At 36.7% G+C, this 24628-nt stretch overlaps 3 protein-coding genes and 1 long non-coding RNA gene across 4 annotated transcripts; 2 read left to right on the plus strand and 2 right to left on the minus strand.

Moving 5' to 3' along the window:
* Positions 1-3516: 3516 nt before the first annotated feature.
* On the minus strand, positions 3517-11810 carry LOC116308098 (uncharacterized). Its single transcript, XM_031718467.2, has 4 exons — positions 11712-11810; positions 8585-8739; positions 8162-8329; positions 3517-7665 (listed from the first exon to the last, which is right to left on the minus strand). Exons 2-4 carry the CDS (start codon positions 8699-8701, stop codon positions 4048-4050), a joined length of 3903 nt encoding a protein of 1300 aa, XP_031574327.2. The 5' UTR covers positions 8702-8739; positions 11712-11810; the 3' UTR covers positions 3517-4047.
* On the plus strand, positions 9246-10440 carry LOC148911208 (uncharacterized). The gene is made up of 2 exons (XR_016119700.1): positions 9246-9488; positions 10259-10440. It is a non-coding gene; the product is annotated as an uncharacterized LOC148911208 (long non-coding RNA).
* A 1942-nt stretch (positions 11811-13752) lies between the features above and the next one.
* LOC116308103 (Parkinson disease protein 7 homolog) lies at positions 13753-19424 on the minus strand. Its single transcript, XM_031718472.1, has 6 exons — positions 19286-19424; positions 18597-18698; positions 15745-15804; positions 15242-15311; positions 14757-14837; positions 13753-14311 (listed from the first exon to the last, which is right to left on the minus strand). Exons 1-6 carry the CDS (start codon positions 19379-19381, stop codon positions 14154-14156), a joined length of 567 nt encoding a protein of 188 aa, XP_031574332.1. The 5' UTR covers positions 19382-19424; the 3' UTR covers positions 13753-14153.
* A 130-nt stretch (positions 19425-19554) lies between these two features.
* LOC116308102 (uncharacterized) lies at positions 19555-23935 on the plus strand. Its single transcript, XM_031718471.1, has 6 exons — positions 19555-19887; positions 20867-20929; positions 21679-21758; positions 22536-22666; positions 22793-22859; positions 23159-23935. The coding sequence occupies exons 1-6, from the start codon at positions 19814-19816 to the stop codon at positions 23287-23289; spliced, it is 546 nt and encodes a 181-aa protein (XP_031574331.1). The 5' UTR covers positions 19555-19813; the 3' UTR covers positions 23290-23935.
* The last annotated feature ends 693 nt before the right edge of the window (positions 23936-24628 follow it).

Raw genomic sequence — 24628 nt, forward strand, 5'->3', positions numbered from 1 at the left:
TCTCTAAGGGGAGTCGAAGAGCTCTCGAAGGGAAACAATCGACAAGATGGAAATGGTTAGTGAGGGTCGGTTTACTCATGATTGACTACCTAGTAATTTAGGGGAATCAGGATGGCGTGGTAGTAAGACGCGCGCACGTCTCTCCAATGCGCCCCGTGTGAGCTGAGGATCAACTTGAGGTATCATTTGAGTACGCAGATGATACTCAAAGCCATGCTATATACACCTATTTCAATAAATGTTGTATAATCGCTAAAGGCGATAAGCGAAAAGCAAAAGGAGATTTCATTTCAAGATCTAAAAATAGCTGGAATGACTTGTGTTTCTGCTTCTAATTCTAGTCAAGAACATGGACATTAGTGTTGAGACTGATTCAATGCTGTTTGTAGTCGACGTAAACATTTCCATCTAGGAATGACCTATCGTCTTTGGCAATGACGTTTTTTTGGGGGGGGGGGAAGGGGGGTGGGTGGATATACATATTTATTTTTTTCCGGTCCGGTATCCTAAAAAATCGTGCGTTCTGATTGGCTGTTTGAGCGGGCGGTATTTTGTAAGTATCTGCCCGCGCGCGCGGTCCGGTATCCTTTGCCGCTAAACGACAACACAAAACGATTACCAAAACAAGTAAAAAAAATACGGGAAAAAAATAACATATATATATACAATGATTATCTTGATATGTTCCTTATACAACAAGCAGGGGTGAGGAGTTTCTACTGTACATTGATAGCTGAACAAGAATAAGACTAAAATCAGCATGTGGGTTAAATGTTGTACGCATGGAAAATTGAAAGTAGTGGTAGTATGTAAAACATTATCCGATGACACCAGTACTATAATACGGATTTCGTTTACCCCTTACTGAAGTCAATTCATCGCGTACAATTGCACTCAAAACTAGGTCATGACCGCCTAATAGTTGCGTTATAGTTTTACAAGTCCAGAATCGCCTTTGTCCTTGAGTTTGTATAAACGTTTTCATCATTTTTCGTCCGCCATTAAATATGCCGTGACTCGCGCCAACAACAACTTTCAATATTTCCCGCGAACAATTTTGGTCCCAGGCCTCGCGCGGTTTGCTTCCTTGACTCCAAACCTCTAACCGGGGTTCGCTCGGTTTAAAAAAGTGCGTCTTCAGTAGAAACTGGTGACTAGAACGTTGTTTTTGAGCCAACGAGGAACCTGGCTACTTAATATGGCAGACGAAGAATGATAAAAACGTTTGTAAATTTGACGCAATTATTGAGCGATTCTGGACTTCTCCTCGCAAAACCACCCTCCACAGTGTCAGTGACTGAACAAATACTTCAAAAATCGCATATCACATTTAAAGCCGAACGAAACAAATTCAAGGCAGTGAATGTACATCAAATTTCCGGTGCCACATTTTTCAGAAGGGCATTTACGAAGACACACTATGACGTTTCTTAAAGGCATTGTCGTACTTTCCATACAAAAGGACGCCATTTTGACACAGTATTCACCAGTATCGCTGGATCGACCAAGAGCTAAGAGGCAAGATTAAAGCACACTAAACTATCGTTGTATTACTATTATTTTCCGGTGCTGAAGGAGTGGAAAGTACGAATTCTTCCTTATTCTTTGTAATTCCTTGAGGTTAATTAGCATGAAATGTGACAGCCGGTCCGTGATATAGTATGCAAATGAGCAAAATCACCGAAAAAAAAAAAACCCGGAATTGTACGCGATGTAAAGAGAAGGAATTTTGAAAAATTAAGCAAACATTTGAGATGCGCTATGACAAGAGAATATGAAGTAAGAGAGCACATCTCCCATACATGGATCTGTAACCATGAAAGTTTCTTGAAAATCTATTTTTAGCTGCGCGCGCAAGCCTGAGCTATTTTTAACATGCGATCCCTTATTGCTGCTCAGAGTTGTGTGACTTCCATGCGAGCGAAAAATGTTTAGTTCCCGACGAGAAGAATGCCTTCAAAATTAGTAAAAAGTTGAAATGATTAAAGTATCATGTGTTCTTCATGGACGAATTAAACATTAACCTAGCAATTGATGTAAAAGGACATCGAAAAAGATCAAATCAGGATGGTTTTCAGTCACATACGAACAAGCGCTAAAAACAGCGAAGACGCCATGGGGAAAGAAACCGCAATAAAAAATACGATGAAAATAGCGAAAAACCTACAGTGAATACAGCCAAAAAAGCATTTACCGTAGTGTTTTCTATAGTAAATAAAGTTTAAGTTAAACAATTAAGAAGACGATGAACAAGACCAGTATTTTGTTTCACACACGAATCAGAAAAACTATTTGCACCGAAATGTGCCGAAGAAAATTTTCTGTTTTCACAGAGGAAAAAACTACAAGAGGCACTGAAGTGATTTTTCATAATTATTAAATATGTTTAGCTTGCCAAAATACGGTGTGTCAGTTTATGCAAAAGACATTGCCATTGAGAAAAGGCGAATTAATGAAAAAGTTTGACTATTAAAACTAGAACTTTCTTTCACATTTTGCATCTTGAATTTTCGCTCCGCCTCAATGTTCAGGTATTTTTTTCATAACTTTTCAACTTCTAAAGTCTCAAACAGACAATAGAAATACAATCACAATATCGGCGAAGTACAAAAAGTGAATCAAACTAAGTATTTGAGGATTCAAACTAATAAAAAAGAGATTATTTTTACCTGATTGAAGGGCATTTTACTTGCGATTTTTTTTGCCAGATGCTCTCAGTTCGGCGTATTTGTGCCTTTATGTTTAATTCTTCTATTCCGAGCAGCTTGACTGTCTTCAGCTATCTTAAAACCTCTTCTTTTAACTGGTAAACAACTGATTCCAACAGTAAATGCTAAATTTTCTTTCAAGTTTAAAGTTTTTTAAACTCTTGACTCAGTAAATTCAACAAGTTTGTTCATCGAAAATCCGGCTCTTTCGTAAACGAGTCCAATCTACCTTCATTTTAGATGTCCATTAGATAACTTGTTCTTTTAGAAAACACTGAAGTTCAGGTCAGAGGTACGTGTTCTTGGGATGCAGCAATATTAACTGTATTTCAGTTTAGGTGGAGAATTGTGGAATAACTTACAGTCTCATCTATAACTGCAATCAACTCCAAAATGATTGAGTCTCAATCGAGCGACCATTGTTTTGATTTAAAAACAAGCTTGAATGATGTTGTCTCAGCTGAGTATTTTTTACATATGCTGTTATAATGGATTCTTTCAAATACCTTTCAGAATTTCTCAAGGAATTCCTCTAAACACATTTTCTCGTCAAATTGAATAAAGTTTGGTTTGTCAACTGCGTGAAGCTTGCTTTGTCACTGCCGATCTCTTGTGTACCTATGACATCACTACAACTCTGACCAATCAAGATTCGCATGTTAAAATAGCTCAGACTAGCGCGCGGAGCTAAAAATAGATTTTCAAGAAACTTTCATGGGTCACAGGGATATGCTCTCTTACTTCATATTCTCTTGGCTATGATAAGTCATGATGTACAAGTCGTACGTGTAACAATAACATTTAATCACTTTATTCAGAATATTGAATATATAAAATAGGTCAACAACGATCGCATGCCCAAAGTCCAAGGTTAATAAATTCTTCCCCGTGCAGAAACAAGTTTGTTTCCGCCATCCAACACGAGTGATAGCAACATTCGAAAGTTTGCGATATATTTAACTTCTATATTAATATCGAGGAGTATCGACGCAAAAGTACTAAGTAATACGAAATAAAGCAAAAATTATGCCAATAGATTCATGCAATCAATGCGTGAATTGCGCTTAAATTGTATTGTGGCAGTACTATAATAATGGAAAATTGCAACTGCGTCAACTGCGGTCCTTTTTTTTCCTTTTTTTTTTCTTTTTCTTTTTTCTTTTCTTTACAAGATTAAGTTAAAAAACGCAAGTTAGGGGAATATCATATTTTCTCGCACGGGCGTCGTCGCCGGATATCAGGACGTACAATAGACGTACAATAAGCTTGCTTTTTATGTTGCCATCCATCTTCGATCTAGTTAATTCAATCATAGTTTTTACTATGATTTAATATTACATTACTCTTCTGAATGCTTGTTCTTGATGTGGATGCGCATTCGCCATGCTTCAAGAAACTTCATTGGACACTTCGGGCATTTAAATTTCTCTCCTGAATGAATACGCATATGCCTTTGCAGCGAACACGACTGTGTGAAGTGTTTCTTACAAATATTGCATAGGTACCCTTTAGGAATTGCGCTGTGGGTCTTTAGATGTCGAAGCATTGAACACTTCTGTTTGAACCCTTTGTTGCAGACATTACAATTGAATGTTTTGAAATCCAAATGAATCTTTTCATGGTTTCTTAAAACAACCCTAGTCCGAAATCGTTGTCCACATTTCTGGCATTCTAATGGTTTTTCTCCGGTATGAAGACGAAGATGCCAAATTAACTTCTCTTGTCTGGAAAAGGATTTTCCACATTCTGTGCATCGATAACGTTTTTCTTCGTGTATAACTATCTCATGTTGGCGGAGTTCATCCCAAGTGTTGAAAAGTTCTCTACATCCCCTTCTTTCGCATCTAAATAGCTGGCCAGGTACATGAACCAGTCCATGTTGTAGATAATCACTGTGGAACCGGAAGATCTTGTGACAAATGTCGCACTCCAGGCGCTTTTCTCTCAGATGAATGACAACGTGTTTTCTAAGTGATTTCAAGTCCAAGTACCAATTTCCGCAAAGAAGGCATAAATGATTATTTTCTTTGCCGTGTGTTCTGAGGTGGAGTCGAAGGGCAAAATAGTGCCTAAAGTCTTTATCACAATCAGAGCAACGCCGTCTTTTTTCTGGTTTATCTTCTTTATCTGAGTTAATTGTTTTTTGGGACCCATCTTGGTGTTGGCTTTCTTCCTTGCCAACCAATTCAAGAGCTGTTCTTCTCTTCGCGTATTTTGGATACTTTGGTTCATCTAGGTGGGAAGCCATATGAGAAGCCAACTCTTCTACTGTGACAAATTCAATGTCACAGTGTCTACACTTGACTGGTTTTATTTCATCATGTAGCAGAAGATGCTGGGAGAATTCTTCTTGTGAGAAGAATGAGTCATCACAGCTGTTACATAAAAATACGCCTCCAAAAAGTAAGTGGCGCAGTGCAAGGTGCCTCTTAAGTTCTTGAAAACAAAAGTCCTTGGAACAGTAATAACACTTGTAACTTGATTGTACATGTTCTTCAACAACGGTTGGTAAACCATTACTGAGAGAGCTAACGCCAAAGCACATCAGTGAACTGAGGAGATCATTTGAATCGACACTCGTTTCTAAAGCACTATCATTAGCAAAATAACTGGAGTCTGGTGTCAAAGTCTCGATTGATGTTCGTCTTTTATTGAAAACATTGTGGTTTGTTTCTGGCTGTTCTTGTTTTATTGCCGTAGCTGGCAAAGAGGTTAGTACTCTGTTTCTTTCACTGCTATTTGTCGCAAAAATGCTCGGGTCACTACTAGTATTGGTAGAAGTCGTAGTGCGTGGTATATCACCTTTATCTTTACTAAATGCCGTCGCAGGAGCCATTGATTCTGCTGTTGGAAGCACACTAATGTATTGTGAACTGAGAATCATGGTTGGTCTACGATTATGGCAACTAGCACGCAAAGTTTCAGCCTGATTAAGAGTATTGCCGATCATGGGTAATAAGCACTTTATAGAGTAATGATAACGATAGCTCACATTGTCTGGATTTGCTTCTTCATTCTGATATATGGTGGGAACTTCCTCTGTTGTGCCTCTACGAGGTAAAGTTTCATCACTAGAAATGTCCACCAATTCTCCTTTATTCCACATGCAACTATTTTCATCCGGGTGATCGGTATTGCCGCTGACGTGTTGAACGTGTTCGCTGTCCATCACTTCCTCAACCCGATATTGCTCTTTTCCAATCGTTAATGTGCGATGCAAAGTGTTTTCTTCTTTAGATTCTAAGGACTTAACTACTGTAGCCGTTTCGTCGTCCTCTTGCTCTGCATCTTTATCGGTTTGCATGATTGCCCATGTGTTTTCCATTGCCCATGTTGTTCCAGATCTTGGGCTGTTATTATCCACATCTTGTTTTACAGACCCGTCTTCTGATTCTCTATTTGGCCGACCTTCGTTGTCTTTTCCTTTAATAGGCGATAATATATTGCTATTGGATTCAGGGCGTTCCTCGCTAGACCGTCCCATTGGCAAAGATTCGGAAGCCGTAGAAGAATAGTTTCTTAAAGTAAACATCGTTTCACTGCACAACTTTAAAGTTTCTTGTTTTTCCCCTGTCATCGAGTGCTGGATTTGATTGATAATTTCTTGTAGCTCTATTGAGTCTTTGAACTTGAACTGACTAGCTTCATAATCAAACTTTGTGCTGTCAATATTTTTATCACCTTTCTCATAGCTTACTTTCTTAACTACAAGATTTGTAGTGTTCTTTGGAAGGCTAAACACGTCTTCTATGGTAGGCATAGTACATTGCGGGTGATTATGGATTCCAACAGGCCTGAAAGACATGGATCTGCTGCCTTCCCTTGTAAGAGGTGTGCAAGAGCTTTGGCTGTTATTTACTGGACTAAGATTTAGCCCTAACACACTACTGTTATTTTGGTGCGTTAATAAGTTATTTACACCAACACTGCTTGTCTCTGAATTCTTTACAGACCCGGGTTCGTAAATTGTATTACGATTCATGCTGTCAACACGTTCTTGATATTTCTCCAAGTTCGCTTTCTCTACTTCCTGATTAGAACTGTCTGCCATACTGAATATATCATCGATTTTTGGCATTCTGTCCTGACCTGTTAATCTAAACGGAGACGATCTTCCTTCTTGTTCATAGCGAGTTAATAAAATTCTGTTGTTTGCGCTTCCTTGTTCAAAAGTCGATGTGTTTTGTTGTAAACTTGCATGTCGTAATTCGTGTACTTGGTATCTCTCAGAACCATTCAATGAGATTCTATCTATTGCAAATGCTATTTTTTCTTGGTCTTTAGTAACTCCTTCTCTCCCTTTACTATTTTCGCTCAAAGAAGATCCATTTTGCATAAAGCTTGATGGTCGTAGTTCTGACGCAGTGTATTTTTCTCCTCTCCTTTGAACTATGCAATCAACATTATCTGGACCACTCGAAAAGTTTTCAGTTAATTTCTCCACATCGTATTTAGATCTTCGTTGTTTTATTCTCGCTCTTTCTTCTTCCACCTGCTCCTCTTCGCTTTCGCTTGTTGAAATTTCTGGAAGCTCATCGGAAAAATTTGAGCAGTTGTCTTCACTGGAGGAGCTGGTATCGCTGAAGTGTTCTTCATAATACATGTTTCTCTCCTGTAAACATGCTTCTCTCGAATCGACATGTGATACTCGATCTCTTGATCGTAAAGTGCTACGCAATGCCATAAAATTTGAATTCGTTTCAATAGAACTTGGTTTCCTTAAAAACTGATTTTCTGGCGAGTTTTCTGATTGATCTAAGGTTAAGTTGTGCTGTATCAGGTCTGACTCAATGGCCGTCGCATTTTCATCAATTCCCGTCTTAACTCCAGTGTAGTCAGTTGTTGCTAGATGAATTGTGTTGCCATTTTGATCCACCTTCATGGATTCACTTGTTCCTTCACCATCAATGTCATACTTGAGAAGTACTGGCTCTGATGGTATCGACGACGAATTCGACTGAAAGAAAAAAAACATAGTTCGATGTTAAACCTTATACCGTTTATTTTCATTTTACAGTTAAGCATTATATATAACCATTGACAAGTCTGATCTGTATACATGAAGTATAAATGACGCTATGACATAAATAAAATTAATGAAATACCTAGTTACTACTTCTTCGGAAGTATTTCAGTGGCCCCATTTAGGCTACTGTTGCTATGTCCCAAAAGCTCAAATTCGAGGTAGTTTCAACATCAGTTTCAAAATTAAAAGTTTGATCGTAGGAATATGGAATGAGGTACTTATAAATAGCCTCTTTATGTGACAAGCTAGCTGCAAACCTCATGCGGGAGAAAAAACTGGTTAGATACAATAGACAGCAACCAAGGGTAAAGTATAATAAATAGATAATAATCTTTATGAGTGGGGTACCAGTTTCCTCCTCGGCTTTCCTACCTACTCCTGATAAATTGCACAGGTTTCACAAACGTTTCGCATCTTTTCCACTTACCAAATTAAAGTTCATGTCCCATTTGTGTTCTCCAGTAATGATATTATAATAAAACAGAACATCTCCTGATTTCAATGTGTATGGTCGCCAGTGTGATGGATTTTCCTTACATGTCCCTTTGGAAAGCGCACATTTTCCATTACGATCCTCAAATCCGTTGTTAATGAACTGGAAAAAAGGAGAATAAACGGCTATTATTAAAACGAGTAAGTTTTTTGGTGATATTGGAAACTAAGTACGCATTCACAAATCTGCTAAGCCTGAAGATGCCAGAATGTATGATTTTCAGACCGACTGATCATGTTGATAATCGAGCATCAGCATAAACACTATTAGGTTAGATTTCTTGCACAACATTTGAAGGTTTTTTCTTTCCATTCTCAGAAATGTCTTTTTGTTTAGTAAGAAAGATTATTATCATACCTCAAACTGTAATCTATTGCTGCAATGGTTTGCCCATATGTGTTTTCCAGTTTTCGTGTTATAAAAGAAAAGAGTGTTCCCACCTTTGGTCTTGTATGCATACCAGTCACTTGACATATTCTCTCATTTGTACCTCTTTCTTTTATCTTCAAAATCTAGATTTGTGGGAAAGGGACTGTTAATACAAATCCTACAAGTGCGACTCAGTCGGGAAAAATACATGGTATTTAATGATTGTGGTTTACATGGTGTGTGTTTAGAGGGCAGTAAAGCATACAAAGTATCTTGGAGTTCATATATCTGATGACAAGTTTCATACACCTCCTCTAAGTAGGTGAGTGAGCGTTGCGTGACGACACTAATAGTGGCTGCGTAGGAGACTATTCATTCAGTAGTAGCAGAATCGTTGTAAACTGAAACCAAACTTTCGGTTTTCTGAAGAGAAACTTAAAAGTCTACGAAATCTTTAAAATTCGGGTTTTCATTAATTGTCTAGATTTTCTATCGCTATAGACCCCTTGTCACAGGAGTTTCCTGACAAATGGAAACCATTTCAAGGGGCCACGTCTATTGAATTAACTTCTTCACTCAAACACACCACCACTCAATGTGCTATGCATACAACACTCAACTCACATGTCGATTTTTGAGAAGAGAGGAAAATCGGAGAAACCGTAAAAAAAACCTCGCGATAGCCCAGAAGGCAACGACACATCGATCCTGAACTCGACTCATATACTAGCTTGGGCAAGGAGACTCAAACCTTCTGCCACAAACGTAGTATTAGCCATGGTGACTGAGACGTACACATTAGCAGATCACCCATGCCACCTACCCAAAGTCATCAAGTCATCAATCTTAAGAGAAAAGGCTTACAACGGAATTATCAGGCCAAAAAATGGAGGTACCGTCTAACTGTCCTTCTATTTGGGGTTGTAGAAAGGGAATTAAGAACAATGTGTTTCATGAGGGGCAGAGACGCACAGCCCGCTGGGTACTTTCAAGATACTATACCCTCTGGCAGACGTGACAGAAATTCTTTTAAAAAAAGATAAATATGGTTATGTTTCGTTCACCGAAGAGCTGTTGCGCGTCTTATTCTGCCGTTTAAGGTTGTAAATGTCCTTGTGGAACCGACTCACTGCACACCTCAAAAAAGGCTACAAGTACTAGGATGAAAGAAATTGTACTTCCTGTCAGATGTGCCACACTGAATTTCACAGGTTTCCTTTCTAAATTATTAATTAATTATTCGTATGACCCTTACAACCTGATAACCAGTTTAAAAAGCTTAATTTCACAACATTTGTAATCTAGGATGAAAGAAATTGTACTTCCTGTCAGATGTGCCACACTGAATTTCACAGGTTTCCTTTCTAAATTATTGATTAATTATTTGTATTACCCTTACAAGCTGATAACCAGTTTAAAAGGCTTAATTTCACAACATTTGTAATCATTTGTAATCGAATGACGGGAGAAGCGATGGCTGGAGGGAGGGGGTATAGGCAGGATGGAAGGAGGAATGGATAGATGGAGGGACGGAAGGGATGCGGGTAGCGATGGATGGAGGGAGAGATGGGTCAAGGTAGATGAATAAATGGATGGTGGTTTGAAGAAACATATTGAAATTGGGGCCCTTGATGCAATATGTAACCCACACATCATTTGTAGGTTTCAGTTGCCTGAGAATGTTCCACATTCAACATGGCAGCCGATGGCTTGCTCACTGGTGGATCTGGGGAGTAATGGAGAGGAAACATGCCTCCCCCTCTAGTGTCAAACTCAATGCATTTGTGCATGCAGCTGTTTCCAAGACTAATTAAATCGTCTTTCGAAACTGCAAGATCTTCTACTTGAACATGTTGCCAAAAGTTATAGTACTTCTTTCTTAGAAAGAAATATTCCATGAGTAATTATGGTTATGAATCAAAGAAACTGCCCTAAGATGTTTGTATAATCTGGAGATCGAATAGATTTGAAACAAATTAAACGATAAGAAGAATATCTGACTATTATTTTCTTTGAGATTTTATTTAAGTTTACTTAAATTTAAAACTTGTTCGCAATAGACTTTCACGGTTTCCGTTTTCTAAGAAGCGACGGGGAACCAGTATGATGGAGTCGCAAACTCGCAAACCCCAAAGCCTCCGTCTCTCTGACAACCAGTGTTATGCTGGCTAGATCGGCTCAAAAACAGCACACAAAATATTGAACAGAGGATTCTCCGTCTACGGAAAAAGTTTGGTCTCGAAAATTTACCTCAGAATGGAAATATAACGAAAAACGTATCTCTTTCCCCGTCGTTTGTTAGTAAACTTGCCCCCCCTCCCCAAGCAATATGGCGTCGGAAACCGTGAAAGGGTCTATTATTAATATTTGACCGACTAGTTGGACTTGACTAAAACAATTAGTCCTCTTGCCCTCGTGGCCTATGAGTCAATAGCTCATTCGGGTTTAAGCAATATTATACATGCACTGTGAATGCTCGTCAAGTAGACTTGGCAGGCAGGCGGCGTTTATACAATAATTACTTTAGGTGCCATCTTCAATTTATTCAATTTCTTTACAATTGGCCAACTGAGCCAGGTAATAAAGCAATATAACACATGCACGAAGTCCCATATATCTACATCTACATCTACTTTTATTAAAGTCCATCAAAGGAGGTACCCATCACTGATAGATTTATATGCAAAATAGATAATAAATAAGTGAATATTAGAATATAAAAGTGATAGCACGAACCAATATAAAAAGAATGAAATATCTAAGTTTAAAAAGTTTGCATTACTTTCTGAATAGCAATTTACTAGGATTAAAGTAAACCAAGAAAATATCCTTATTCTTCCCTAATGTCGAAACCTCGGCCCTCTGTTTGAAGTCAATGCCAGCATATTTGCTATATGCCACGTGCGTTTTCAAGCAAATGAAATATGAAATCACAGCGGCTAAATCACACGTACTAGTATAGATATGCCCGAACACTGAAGGCTGTATCATTAGTCTTCGATTTAGAGTTTTGAACGAGTTCTGAAGGACGATCTTGTCATAACCTCCTCACAAGAAATCACTAACTCGATTGATCTTATCTTAATTCCCCCTTAGGACTTTTTTAATTCCTTACCTGTATATAAAAAATGTTGTAAACCAGGTAACTACATCGCTTAGTGGCAAAGGTTCAAGGTTCGACTTGACGGTGATCAACCAAGGATCAACATTAACAGCATCAAACATTAAAAGCATGAATAGTAATGATTCATTTTGCTAATCATCAATGCATGACTAAACACATGCACACTGTTTTTTTCGCGGGAAACTGTCGTCATAGCAATGACTTCACGATCACATTAAAAAAGTTTTTCTCTTTCTTTCTTTCTTTCTTTTGTGTGTTTGTATAAAAGTTGTAGTTGTTGTGCTTCACAGTGACTGTAAATGTTATCATTTTTTCAAGGACAATAAAATCTGATTTTGTGTATTCACATTTTATGCCTGACTTTTGAAGGACATTCAAGTAAACATTTCGATTTTTTTAGGTTATGTCCTGGACTTTCTACTGTTTAAAATGAAGCACCCAGTGATCAAAATAAATATTATTTCCAATTGATCATCCGATTAATGATTCAGCCCTCCCAACCCCCCCCCCCCCCCCCATGCACACACACAACAACAACAACAACGACAACAACAACAATAACAACAACGATGACAACGACAATAATTCATTTGGCGCTGTATACTAGAAGTACATAAGCATATTCTTTTCCAAATAATCAGGAAATATTAAAGTTAGTTAGATAGTTTGTCTTAATCAAGTCAAGCTTTCTGCTATTTTGTCTGTGCCAACATTGCCCTTCTATCTCCTTGGCATTGGTTCGTATATGTATTTTGCTACAATTTTTTGGATTTTGTTATTCGAGTTGATAAGAAAATGGTCGTTTTCACTTAAGTGTCCAAATTGTTCGTTTATAATTGTTTAGATTTTTTGTAGTTAATGTTCTTTTCGTTTGTTTGAGTAGGAGGGACATTTCAAAAGAAAGTGTTTTTTTTTTTATCTTCAACTTCACGTTCACACTGAAAGCCTCTTCCTTCTGGTTTGACATAAGGGTTGTAAATGTCTCCCTCTTTTAATGTCTAAGTAATGGTGAGTTTTGTCAGTGCTATGTTTGATATTGCTGACCTCTTTAAGCTAACTTTCTTGTGGGAAACACCCACCCAAAGGCGAAATCTGTAAAAAAACAGTCCCTAGCTGGTTAAAGGTCCATAGCATTGATTGGGTCTGTTTGTAGCGATCGATACTGCAAGACAAGCTATCGCGGGCACGTTATACGAAACCTAGCCTCCGTTGCATGCGGAATTTTCTTCGTCTTAAAGGAATTGACGAAGAAATGCAACGCAACTAACGAAACCCCGACGGCTAGAAGTTTAGTTATTTACATATCTACTTAACTTATGTAGCTTTATCCATGACAAAAAGTGATACCTAATTAAATTGTCATAGAAGGGTTTAGCACAACATGTCTGTCAGGCTTACACAAGGAAGTGCGCCGTGTATAACACGTCCTCTACAGAAACGTGTCTGGCGAAGCTGTTGCGAGTAGCTTTTAGCCGTGTCTTCATCCATATAGCTTGGAACTTTAGAAACATCTAAATATATTGTAAATAAGGTAAACTAAACTCAAATAATTAAAATAAATCTACCTAAAAGGATAGCTGCACCGAAAACCTATTTCCTAACCCTCATTTTGACCAAATTCCATAGTCCCAGCCTATGTTTTGATCAAATCTTAATTCCGCCATCCCCATGTTGTTGGTTTGTTTTTGTTTTTTAATTTTATTCCCAGTGTTAAAATCCCATTTTCCTAGCCCCAAAAAGGCGAATCCCAGTTCCCAATCTTACCCCTTCAGGACCCTTATCTTACGGTAGGTCGAAGAGAAGAGTTTATAGAGGTTTTGCACCATCACGTGCAGCTTGGGCTGCCTGTGGTTAGATGGCAGAACAATAAAATCCCTTTGCTCTCGGGAACTGAATTCTTTCTCATATAAAACGATTTTATTGTTCCTGCCATTTAACGTGGCTGCTGTCACGTGATGGTGCTAGAATGTTCCCCTTCCAATTGCTTCGTAATCTAATTGCTACGATTAAATTTCTACAAACACACCAATAATTATAACAACAAAATACTTTATTTTTATTTCTGTTTTTAGAACATATCTAAAATGGTTTTTACTTCGCTTTTAATCCTTGTCTGTTCTTATACTCTTGGAATTTCCATACAAGCTATTGCAACAAGATTTCAAGACTGAAATTATCTGAGAGAATGGGTATAAATGAAATGGAATGAGAATAATGGAATGGATAGAGAATTTGGAGATGGTTGGAGAAATAAAAAGGATGTGGTTCAAATCATCATAGATGTTAAACCTAGGGTAAGGGTAAGGCAGTGAATGAGAGATTGACGGTTCACTACCATCTCCCAACCTTCAACTAATTTATGACCATTACCTTATAGTAAACTAAGTTTTCTTTCATATCCTTAAGTTTTTTTGCTCCCAGAATCAGTAACAGTTACTTCAACAACATTGGTGAGGCAAGTTTGTCTGCTTCACCATCATCGCCTCGCACTGCTCGCACTAATTCAATGCCAAACTCAAATGCAGTACCAGGCCCTCTACTGGTGATCAAGTTATCATCTTTCACCACACGCTCCTCTGAGTACTTGTATCCTATTGATAATATACATGTATGTTAATAATAGTGAAATATAAATTAGATATATTTTAGTGGTATTCAAATAGACATATCTCTGAGCTTCCAAAAGTGCAGGGGGATCTATCACAGATCACAAGGAAGTTTTTCCTTTGTTTCTATTAGGTTCGACTCATGTGAAGTTCGACATTTGACCTGAGCCTAAGGCTACTTATTAGATACACTGCTCAAACATTAAAAGAATAATATGCTAATATGCTCACTATAGGATATAAATTACAATTCAGTCACTTTAAATTGCAATTAAATGTCCTTGGATTCACATGCTGATCTGTCAGACCACCTTAACTGACATGTATACACTATGCATAGTATGCATAAAAGAGTTCCCATTATTATTACCCAGTACTATTGCTAAGAACATAATATGGGATTGGACAACATGAAAGATTGATAATGCACCTGTCATTTTGTCTTTCAAAGTTGGATAGGATGTGGCAGTCTTTCCTGTCCCAATACCATGCTGTGCTAAAACGGTTGGTCCTAAAAAAATTGACAAACCCCTCATAGTTAATTTGTAATTTAAAGAGTACAACATAATCAGAAGAACGACATAATGTTGAATTATTTCTTGAATGCTGGATTATTACCAGAAATGCTAAAAGCTTGTAAATAAATAATTCATGAAAATGGTATCAAAAATTCCAAATTCTCTTTAAACGCAAATAAAAAACCCAATTTTAACTTTGGAGTCATGATGACACTGAAACGTCGTGAAGTTAAAACTATATGTTTCCTATCACTGTCCTTTTTAGTATTATACTTCTCCAAGCAACAACTACTTATCAAGAATTTTAACTTTATACAGTGTTCAAAAAACAATGGCTATCTAATTCAGGGCACTGACATTATGTTACCACTACCACTGGTCAGCTGGAATGGCTCACCTGCACAAATGGCTGCCACTATCCCACCTCTATTGTACTGCTCTGTCAGTATTTCTTTAACTTTTTCAGACTTCATAAAGAGAAGAGAAAAAAGGCTCACAACTCACCAGTAAATAATCCTGGCATGCATGGCAGAGTATTTTTCTAAGTTCATTGGAGTTGCAAATGTCAGAGTGATAATACATGTAATTAATTTATTTATATTGCACTCAACAAAATTACTCAATTCTGTTTGGACAAGAGGAGTACAATTAAATCCCAAATTGTACTCTGTAGAGTTCCAATTAAGTTGCTCAATTTTTTTGAGTGTATTGAGTAGAATAATTAGCCAGTAAAATGTCATTAGACCATAAAACTATTGATATTAAATTCATAATATAATTTAGGTTGAAATATACCCACCAAAAATGAAATTCCTGATTTCATGATGCACTACATCACTTACAGATAATTTCTACATGAATGTGAGCAATAATTTTCAAAAAGGTGTATTTATCGAGTACCTTTGCCAAGTTCTCAGCTCCTTCTAATCCTCCTGGCAGGATGACAGCATCATATGGTCCCTGCAGTTTATATTAAATAGAGGATATTACATGGTAGCGCTAACACATGAAGTTTATCATTGGGTGGTGATTATATTTTATAAACAAAAACTCATTGAAGTAATATTTTAAAAATGAGGGCAAGTGTTTCATTAAGGTTTCCAAACATGAGAAAACATTTGAAAGCACGAGGCCTCAGACCAAGTTATTAATTCATTATGCAGGAATTCAGAGAAGGTTGTTTACTCTTCAGTTATTCATTCTTGTTTTTTTTTTACATTTCATTAAGTAAGACAGCACATTGTTTGCTCATCACTACAGGATTGAATTTGTTTAATGAAGGTGTAGACCCCAAGTTAATTAGAGATACATGTAGGACTGGACATGCATGCAGGTCCGACGCATTGGCTAAGTATCAAAAGTACAATGAAAAGGCTGTGTGTAATGTATGCTATTTTAAGGACCAAAGTGTTCAATAGTTACTTAGTTTATTGTGTTATTTAATATATGTAGAGCAGTTGTATTGCCAGATTTCATAATTATAAAGATTGAAATATGTTTGCTATTTCTTTGAAAGCAGAATAAAATCTGACATCTTTTTAGTTTACAAAATGTATAATAAAGCAACAATTAAATTCGGTTTTTGCATGTAATATCGCGCTTAAAAGGACGGTGCCTAATAATAGCGAACCAATTTTATTTTTTTCAAATGGTGCCAGTCATTTAAATCACCCAAGAGGCCACTGGAACCCGGAAAAAAATTGGGGGTACCCACGCATCTAAGCGAGATAATTGACATTAAGCACCGATGACGTAAGCACTTTTTTACGCAAGGGAAAAAATCATATTTCAAAGTTGTTTTGATAGATTTTATCTGAAACTTGTTTCAAATAAACAACAAGTAGTGTTCTTTATATCAAATATATAAACTTTTGTGTATCATATAAAAAAACATTTTTTGAAACAAATTTTGCCCTCAAAAGTGTAAAGTATGGTTCTGAAGGGACGCTACATTTTTGCTTACATTTGCATCCAAAACCATTTTTGTTTTAGAAATTCTAGTATAAAAAATTATCTGAATATTTCTCTTATATCTTGGTGGGGGGAAAAATGGGGCACCCACACGTTTTAAAAAGTTATTATTTTTGTTTGTATTTTTTGAGGATAAATCGTGTGCTAAAAGCGTGACAAGCGTGACGCGGCGTTACGAAACAGTGTGACCTGGCAGCTCTTGTTTTTCAAACAATATTTCAAGCCTTCAAAGAACTAGAAAACTTATTTAATTTGAAGAACAATTAACAATTATTCACCAAAGGCGAAGTGATTATCAGGGAATATTTAACGAGACGCGAGTCTTCGAGCGGCGAGGTAAATATTCCCCAATAATCACTGAGCCTGAGACATAATTGTTTTAGTATAAATAGTAACACAGGTGATTCTTTCAAAAAAAGAAAAACAAAGAAGATAAAAGGCATTTTTTTCCAGTAACAGCAACAAAGTGTCTGGCCGCCATTTTGGATTTTGCCTAGAGGTGATTATCATGTGATAGTGTGAGTTTCTTGACCAATCAGCGCGCGAGATTTTCTATAATCACCTGCATATTTTTACTAATAATTAATAATTACTTCCTGTTTAGAAGAAAAGATTTCCTTAAGCAAATGGTACATGTATGTAAAAGTATTTTTTGAAGTCGGAAAAAGGACAGCTTTTCATGAATGTTCCACGGCAGTCGTGCATGCAAAGCAAGAACCAGGCAAAAACTTTCGTAAAATAAAAATTTACATTCAGTTTAACTTCACTAGAGCAAGAGACAGATTTAATAAATTAAAATAATAATTTTCTTTGTCAGTATGCTTTTTGCGTGAAGGTTTTTGAATATATGTTTTATAGCGAGTGAAAGACGGCTTATATAATACGGGTTCTTTCAACAACAAAAGTTCACTTTATGTAATAAATTATTATACTCGCATGAAAACCTAAATTAATGGTTGAGATTCAGTGTAATAGGTGATGCCATTTCAATTTTAATTTAATTTTAAAACAAACTAAGCTTATCTGTATGGAAATATTGAAAAAGTTATTTTATTATTCACTGATCCAAGGCTATTGAAACTGATTTTTTTCTAAAAAGTAAAAACATATGATTTTTTACCAAAAACACCTGTATTCTAGAAGATTACTTTGTGATCCACCTTTGGTTACATAAAAAAATAGATATTGCTGTTGTTCTTCACCTTAAATTTGTCCCAAGCCAACGTTTTCGGTACCTTTGAGTGTTTTTCTTTTGAAACCCTTGGGAATCCCTTGGTGTAGATGCGCAGTAAGTGTGCGCGCTGACAATAAGCCTTTTCATAGTTTAAGAATCGATTCCACTGCGCATGCGATTTTATCCCGAATTTCTCACCTTCTTTTGTATAAACCTTCTTTTGTTCTTAATTAAACAAAAGAAGGTGAGAAATTCGGGATAAAATCGCATGTGCAGTGGAATCAATTCTTAAACTATGAAAAGGCTTATAGTAGGCACCGTCCTTAACCTCAGTGTCTTACATAATGGCCGGGCATTGGACAGTGACCTCCCAGAATTGGAACTTGTCTGGTCAAATCTTTGCCTTGCTAGTCATTTTGACCAGTAACGTTTATTCAGAAAAAAGTATGACTTAGCGAAAACTAATTTTGGCTGGCCATCATGATCGCCAACCTATCAGCCATTATTTTAAGATCTGAACCTTATGCAACAATTGATAATTATTGTTTCAGTCACTTTGATATTGATGTGTAAACTCAAGTAACTAATGTGTAAATGTATGACATACCTGTTTTAAGGCTGTGTCAATACCCATGTCAGGTTTAATGATGACATGTCTGCTACATAACACTTCACCAGGTCCTCTCAAACCTCCTATCACTGTCTTAACCTAAACAATCATAAATTAAAAACGCTGAGTATTTCTAGGTGGAAATAGTGTTACAACTAAAACTTTTTTTCATTTAGAGAAAGCTTATTGTATGATTGTGAAAAGTTTGTGCCAGACCAATAATATTTTGCAAGAAATTACTCTCTATCCATCCAATCAAATGCCCAAAACAAATCCAATCCTACCCATAGGGTGACCCTTCTAGCCAAGGCAAAGTACCAGTAACATATCTCATGGAAATATTCGAGATAAATTTTCAAAAATTTGGAAAAAAATGGCTTGCCTGCTGGGGCACCTTTTTCACATATTAAATGGCACCAAAGTGAGGACGGCTGGGAGGGGGGAAGGGCGTGAGGAAGGTGCGGATGTTTATCTCCCATCCCCTTGTAAATTAAGTATAAACATGAATAAACACCATCATTCAATCCAAAAAGGAAAAGAAAAGGTAATGTAGTAGGGACTAGGCTACTATTTCCAGTAATACTAACAGACCACGATTGCAAGATTGCGAACAGAAACTACCCTCAATTAATACTTTCAAGCGGTTTGACTACATGTTTCTTGATACAAAATTGCATCTAGCTTACGTTTCCACGTCTAAGGACATCTGCAGCGATAACAGCTTCCATTTCCTCGGCCCCTTCCGCTAACAAGATAAGAGCTGATCCCTTTGTGTCCGCCATTTTACTTTTATTTCAGGAAATGTCGGAAAAAAATACACACAAGGAAAACTATTATTCGCTAGGTTCTAACCTATGAAAAATGTTCTTTTAATTTACTTGCCTATCGATACAAGGAACAGTTTGATTGGTTCATATTGACCAATGAGACACAAGAATCGAATTGTGAACAGATTCCAAAGTTGTCTAGTGGTTTGCTGCTGCATAATAGGGAAAAACATTGAAAATATTGGAAAAAGTCGAGAGTTTTTTAGGTTTCATTAAGGCTCAAGTAAAATAAATACATCCAGAAAGCTTAGAATGCTAATTTCCTTTGAAAAATTCTGTAAATTTGGCCTAGAAATGTAAAGTATTTACCAGTTGCTGGGGAAGTTGTTTTTTAGCAACGAAACGAATTCATCGGTCACAGATTTTTTCCTGGCGAAAGACTGCAAGATGTGGTTTTATTTTCTGGCACACTGTGCTTATCATTTTACGAGATGGTTTCCTAAGGGCAATCGAAAGGCTGTGTAAGTGATGTATAATGTTAAACTTAACTGAAGCTTAATTTATCAATTCACAAGCAATTTATCAATTTCATTCGAAATCCATAGTTCGCTTGAAGATCGAAGAGAACACTATTTTTTTGGTTTGTTACGATTAATTTTCGAATAAAATGTATGATTTAAAATGTCCAAGTCATGTCAGATGGAAGAGGCGACCCTAAACGAGGCCCTGTTAGCGAAAGTACATTTCTTTCTTTGGGGGGAGGGGGGTGGCCTGGAGGCTGGGGAATGTGGCTTCTGAGGGGGGTAGTCAGTTTAAACTAAAAAAAAACAAATTTAAACTTCTATAGACCTAATCGGGTAACGTGTTGCTATGTACGTTACCACCCAATTCAAACCTTCTGGGAACAAGTTTCATTGTTCGTTATATTTTGGTTTCACATGCAGTTGAATTCGCAGAGACAAGCACTTCTATTCCCAGAAGGTTTGAATTGGGTGGTAAAGTACATAGCAACACGTTAGCCGATTAGGTCTATTAAGGGTCAATGTTTGAATTTTCTGGACAATGAAATTTATTCTATGTATTTTATGTATTACTGTCTTTGTAGTTTATAGGTAGAATATTTCCAATATCCTATTTTTGGAAGTAAATTGTTTTAAAATTTCTTTATTTTTATCTCAAGTTTCTTAATAGTGATTATTTCCTTAATAATTGGTAGTTTGAATTTCTTAAAATTTAAAGTTTGTTCATTGCTAATAATGAATCGTAAATATTCTAGCTTCCTCTTAGTGTAGTACTAGGGTGCAAACAATTAATCTGTGAAACACTAATTACTAAATAGTACAAAATAGTGTTAATTAAACAATAGAAGACAATGGAATTTGCATGAATTGTGCTATTTAGTATTACTAAAATTTCACGGTTATATTGTTTGCACTCTACTGGCCTAGATTAAAATAACACAATGTTATTAAAATAATATTTGTTAATGCTGTATTCTAGGAGGATTGTGGTGATACTTTTTTCATTGCTGTTCTTGGTCCCACAAATCTATGTTTGTTTACTGTAAGTACCCCTTAGCCTTATTGTTACAATAGACCCCTTGCCAAAATGGTGGCTGAAAATTGAAATGTGTTAAATTATAAAAACCAATACCAGAACCTGAAAGAGCACCTTTACTTTTAAGTAACCCCACAGAGATTCATTATGTCAGTTGTTATGTCAGCCAATAAAACATAAGTTGAAAATTGACAAATTTACAGTCACTTATATGTCTGGGGGTTTACACTGTACCCCCAGACATACAAACATCTGTAAATTTGTCAATTTTCAACTTGAGTTTTCTCGGCCAACATAACAATTGACATAATGAATCTTCATAGGGTTAGTAACATTAAGGTTGCGCTCTTTCCAGTGCTGGTATTGATTTTCCTTTCAGTTTAATTTTAACTCAACTGAATTCGCGGCCGCCATTTTGGCAAGGGGTCTATTCAACAGAAAACTATAAATATGTCCACAAGATAAATGTTTCATAATTATAAAAAAGGTACATTACCATAATATCAGTATCTGATCAGTACTTTATATATTAGCCAACATATTAACTGGACGGTATCAATTTTAAGATCCCATTTTTACTATCAATCCACACCTGTATATCCTTATCCAAATGTTTAGCTTCCTTCCCCAAATTTGTGAAGAGTACTACTTACAGCTGTATATGAAAAATTAGTGTGTAATAATTGTAAACACAAACCCAATGTATGTCATAAAAGATTAGATAATGAGATGATTAACAATCTTTTTCTGTCTAGAAAACGCAGTTCAGAAGTTTGTGAGCAGCCGTTGCTTAACATCAGTGTTGCTTGTATTGTCTTCACATTTGCAATGATTGGTAAGATTTCGTAATATGGATATGGTTGATAAAGATGATGATCAATGATGATGATGATGAATTGTTTTTGTTGTTGTTGTTACAGTATTGCTATGTCGTTGATAATGATGATAATGATAAGGACAAAAGCCAAATATAAGGACAATTGCAAAAGCCAATAAAAGATATAATGTAAAATGTAAAAGATATCTATGAATAACACATAGAGTTCTGGCAATGAAAGTGCTCCAAAGTTTAGGACCTTCTATAGAAAAAGCTTCGTCTCCGTATTCCGTTGTATTTTCGTCGTTTGTGGGGCAAAAGCATGCCAGTCTTGGTATATCCTCGCGCATCCTGGTTCAGAGCCCCGAAAAATGTAGTAAGAATTTGAAGCATATGCTTGCCTCGATATAGAGCCAGTGGAGAGATTGCGAAAAGTAATGAGGGCGTGAACAAAAGATTCGAAAGATTTTTGCTCAAGAAAAGTGCTTGTCAATTATAACACCATGACCATAACCATGTCCAAGCTGAGCCTTGCATGGGCGCTTGGAGATATGAAACTTATCTTCGAGTGTTGAAAATCTGTCACTCGCTGCGCTCACTTGTGAGAGAAAAAATTTTGTATCTCCGCACGCCCATGCAATATCCTCTATATCCCAGGATACTCGACTTTGGTCATTGCAGCCAATCAGAATGCATAATTTCTATATGACCGACTAGATACTGGATTGCGGGAAAATAATTTCATGTATTACGTATTTTATAGCCAACAATAATTGTATGATGTCAATTTTCCAGCATTCTCTTTCCTGTTCACCATGATGGAGCCAGTGCCATGGCAACTGAAAATTGCCTTTCACTTCTTTGGTTTTGGCTCTTTGTTGATGGGTCTTGTCCTGTTTGCCTCCATAATGGACACCACCAACTGTGTAAGTAGTGTGCCTCATGGATGAATATACCTATGCTGTGGGCATAGTGTTGTCTACATTGTTATACTGTCTTACATTAATTATATAAACACTGTCTTACATGTCTCTTATTTTGAAATGTTGCAGCAAAGCTTTGTTCCTGAACTATACTTCCTCTGTTTATCATTTGGAATCTTTGCCATTTTATCTACTGGTAAGGTAGTTTATTTGAAAGTAGTGCAAAACATGTGGGGCGGTCGATGTGCAAGTGGTCACTAGTGAATATAGATATATAATTTTAGGTTAGGCAACTTGGCCAAAAAGTATGTTTAGCATACAAGAAAACAGACAGCTCATCTCTCTTTCTCTCTCTCAATTTTTAAAATTTTTACTACCTTTGGGTAGCATAATGTACTGGTTTTATTTTAGAAAATTCGTTTATGATAACAGAAAAACTTAACAAATTCTTTTAAAAATCGACTTTTAATAACATTTTATATTTTTATTTTAAAGTGTTCATCATCTTGATGTTACCATTCTGGCTCATAAACTATCTCTGGCCTGATTCTGTCCTCAACAGACGTGAGCGACGAGGAATCTGTTATGAACCTGTAAAGTGTTGTACATGTTTATGGCATATTTAACACAGCATATAATATACACGTAATAATCAACTTTGTAAATATAATTTATGTGCTTAGTTCCAGAAATTATCATGACTTCATTGATGCTCTCACTTATGAAAAAATGTAAGCCCTCTGGGTCACTGTTCTGGCGACCCTGCCACATAAGGCATACCTCTGTCAGTAAATAAGATGCATTGACAGGGTTTTGGCATTGTGTGTCAAAACTTGTCAAATAATGCGCATATGTCCATCGCACACGACTTCGCCAAGTTTGTTTAGCAGTTGCCTTTTGAATGAACAGCAACGAGTTATCATTGAAGGGCAATGTATTACTGAACTTTTCAAGAATAGAGGTTGGGGTGCCACAAGGCCAAGAACTTGGACCCTTGCTGTTTTTCACGTGGCAGCAGCCATGTTAGGTGGCAGGAACAATACAATCGATTTACATAAAAAAATTTCAGATCCCAAAGTTAAAGGGATTTTATTGTTCTGCCCTCTAACCAATGGCAGCCCAAGCTGTATTATGGGCGTGGCCACGTGATGGTGCAAGAGTCCTATTTGGATATGAAAAATGACGGGTTTCTCTAAAAGATAATCTTGATTTGTTTGTGAAACTCTTGCCAGATTTTGAGTTAAGACCAATATATTTTAAGAAAAACTGAAATAGGCCGGAAATCTTCCATCGCTAAACATATGTCCAACATACATCTTTTATAAGCAGTATTGATGTGAACAAAGCAGTGGGTCTTGATGGAATTCCCAATAACTTGTTAAAATTAGCAGCCGAAATCGTCGGACAATCCCTAGCTGAAATTTTAGGTCATTCTATCAAGACGGGCACTTTTCCGCGCGAGTAGCACCTGTCTTTAAAAAAGGAGACCAAAATGATGTAACTAATTACAGACCAATTTCAGTAGTGTCCACTATATCTAAAATTTTCGAAAAAATTGTATTCGATAAACTCTATACTTACCTAAATACAAATGAATTGTTAGCGACTTGCCGATCAGGCTTCCGTACACTGCACAGTACTCTATCTGCCTTAATAGAAGCAACTAACCACTGGTCGGTAAGTATTGACAGGAGCTTGTTTAATGGTGCTATCTTCATTGATTTACAAAATGCTTTTGACACTAACTAAACTATGGTGTCGACCAACTGTCAGTTTCCTGGTTTAGGTCTTATCTAATTAATCGATTACAGAGAGCATGTGTAAACGGAAGCTTGTCTGGCCAAAGTGCAGTAAGATTTGGCGTGCCCCAAGGCAGTAATCTTCTAGTTGGGCTGTTTTTCTAATTTTTATCAACGATTTACCTAACTGCTTGGATACAGCCTCAGCACGGATGTTTGCTGATGA

The sequence above is a fragment of the Actinia tenebrosa genome, unplaced genomic scaffold (genome assembly GCF_029948245.1).
Source record: "Actinia tenebrosa isolate PJP-AT-01 unplaced genomic scaffold, QUT_ActTen_1.0 PGA_scaffold14__42_contigs__length_11649687, whole genome shotgun sequence".
In the NCBI taxonomy this organism is placed as follows: Eukaryota; Metazoa; Cnidaria; class Anthozoa; order Actiniaria; family Actiniidae; genus Actinia; species Actinia tenebrosa.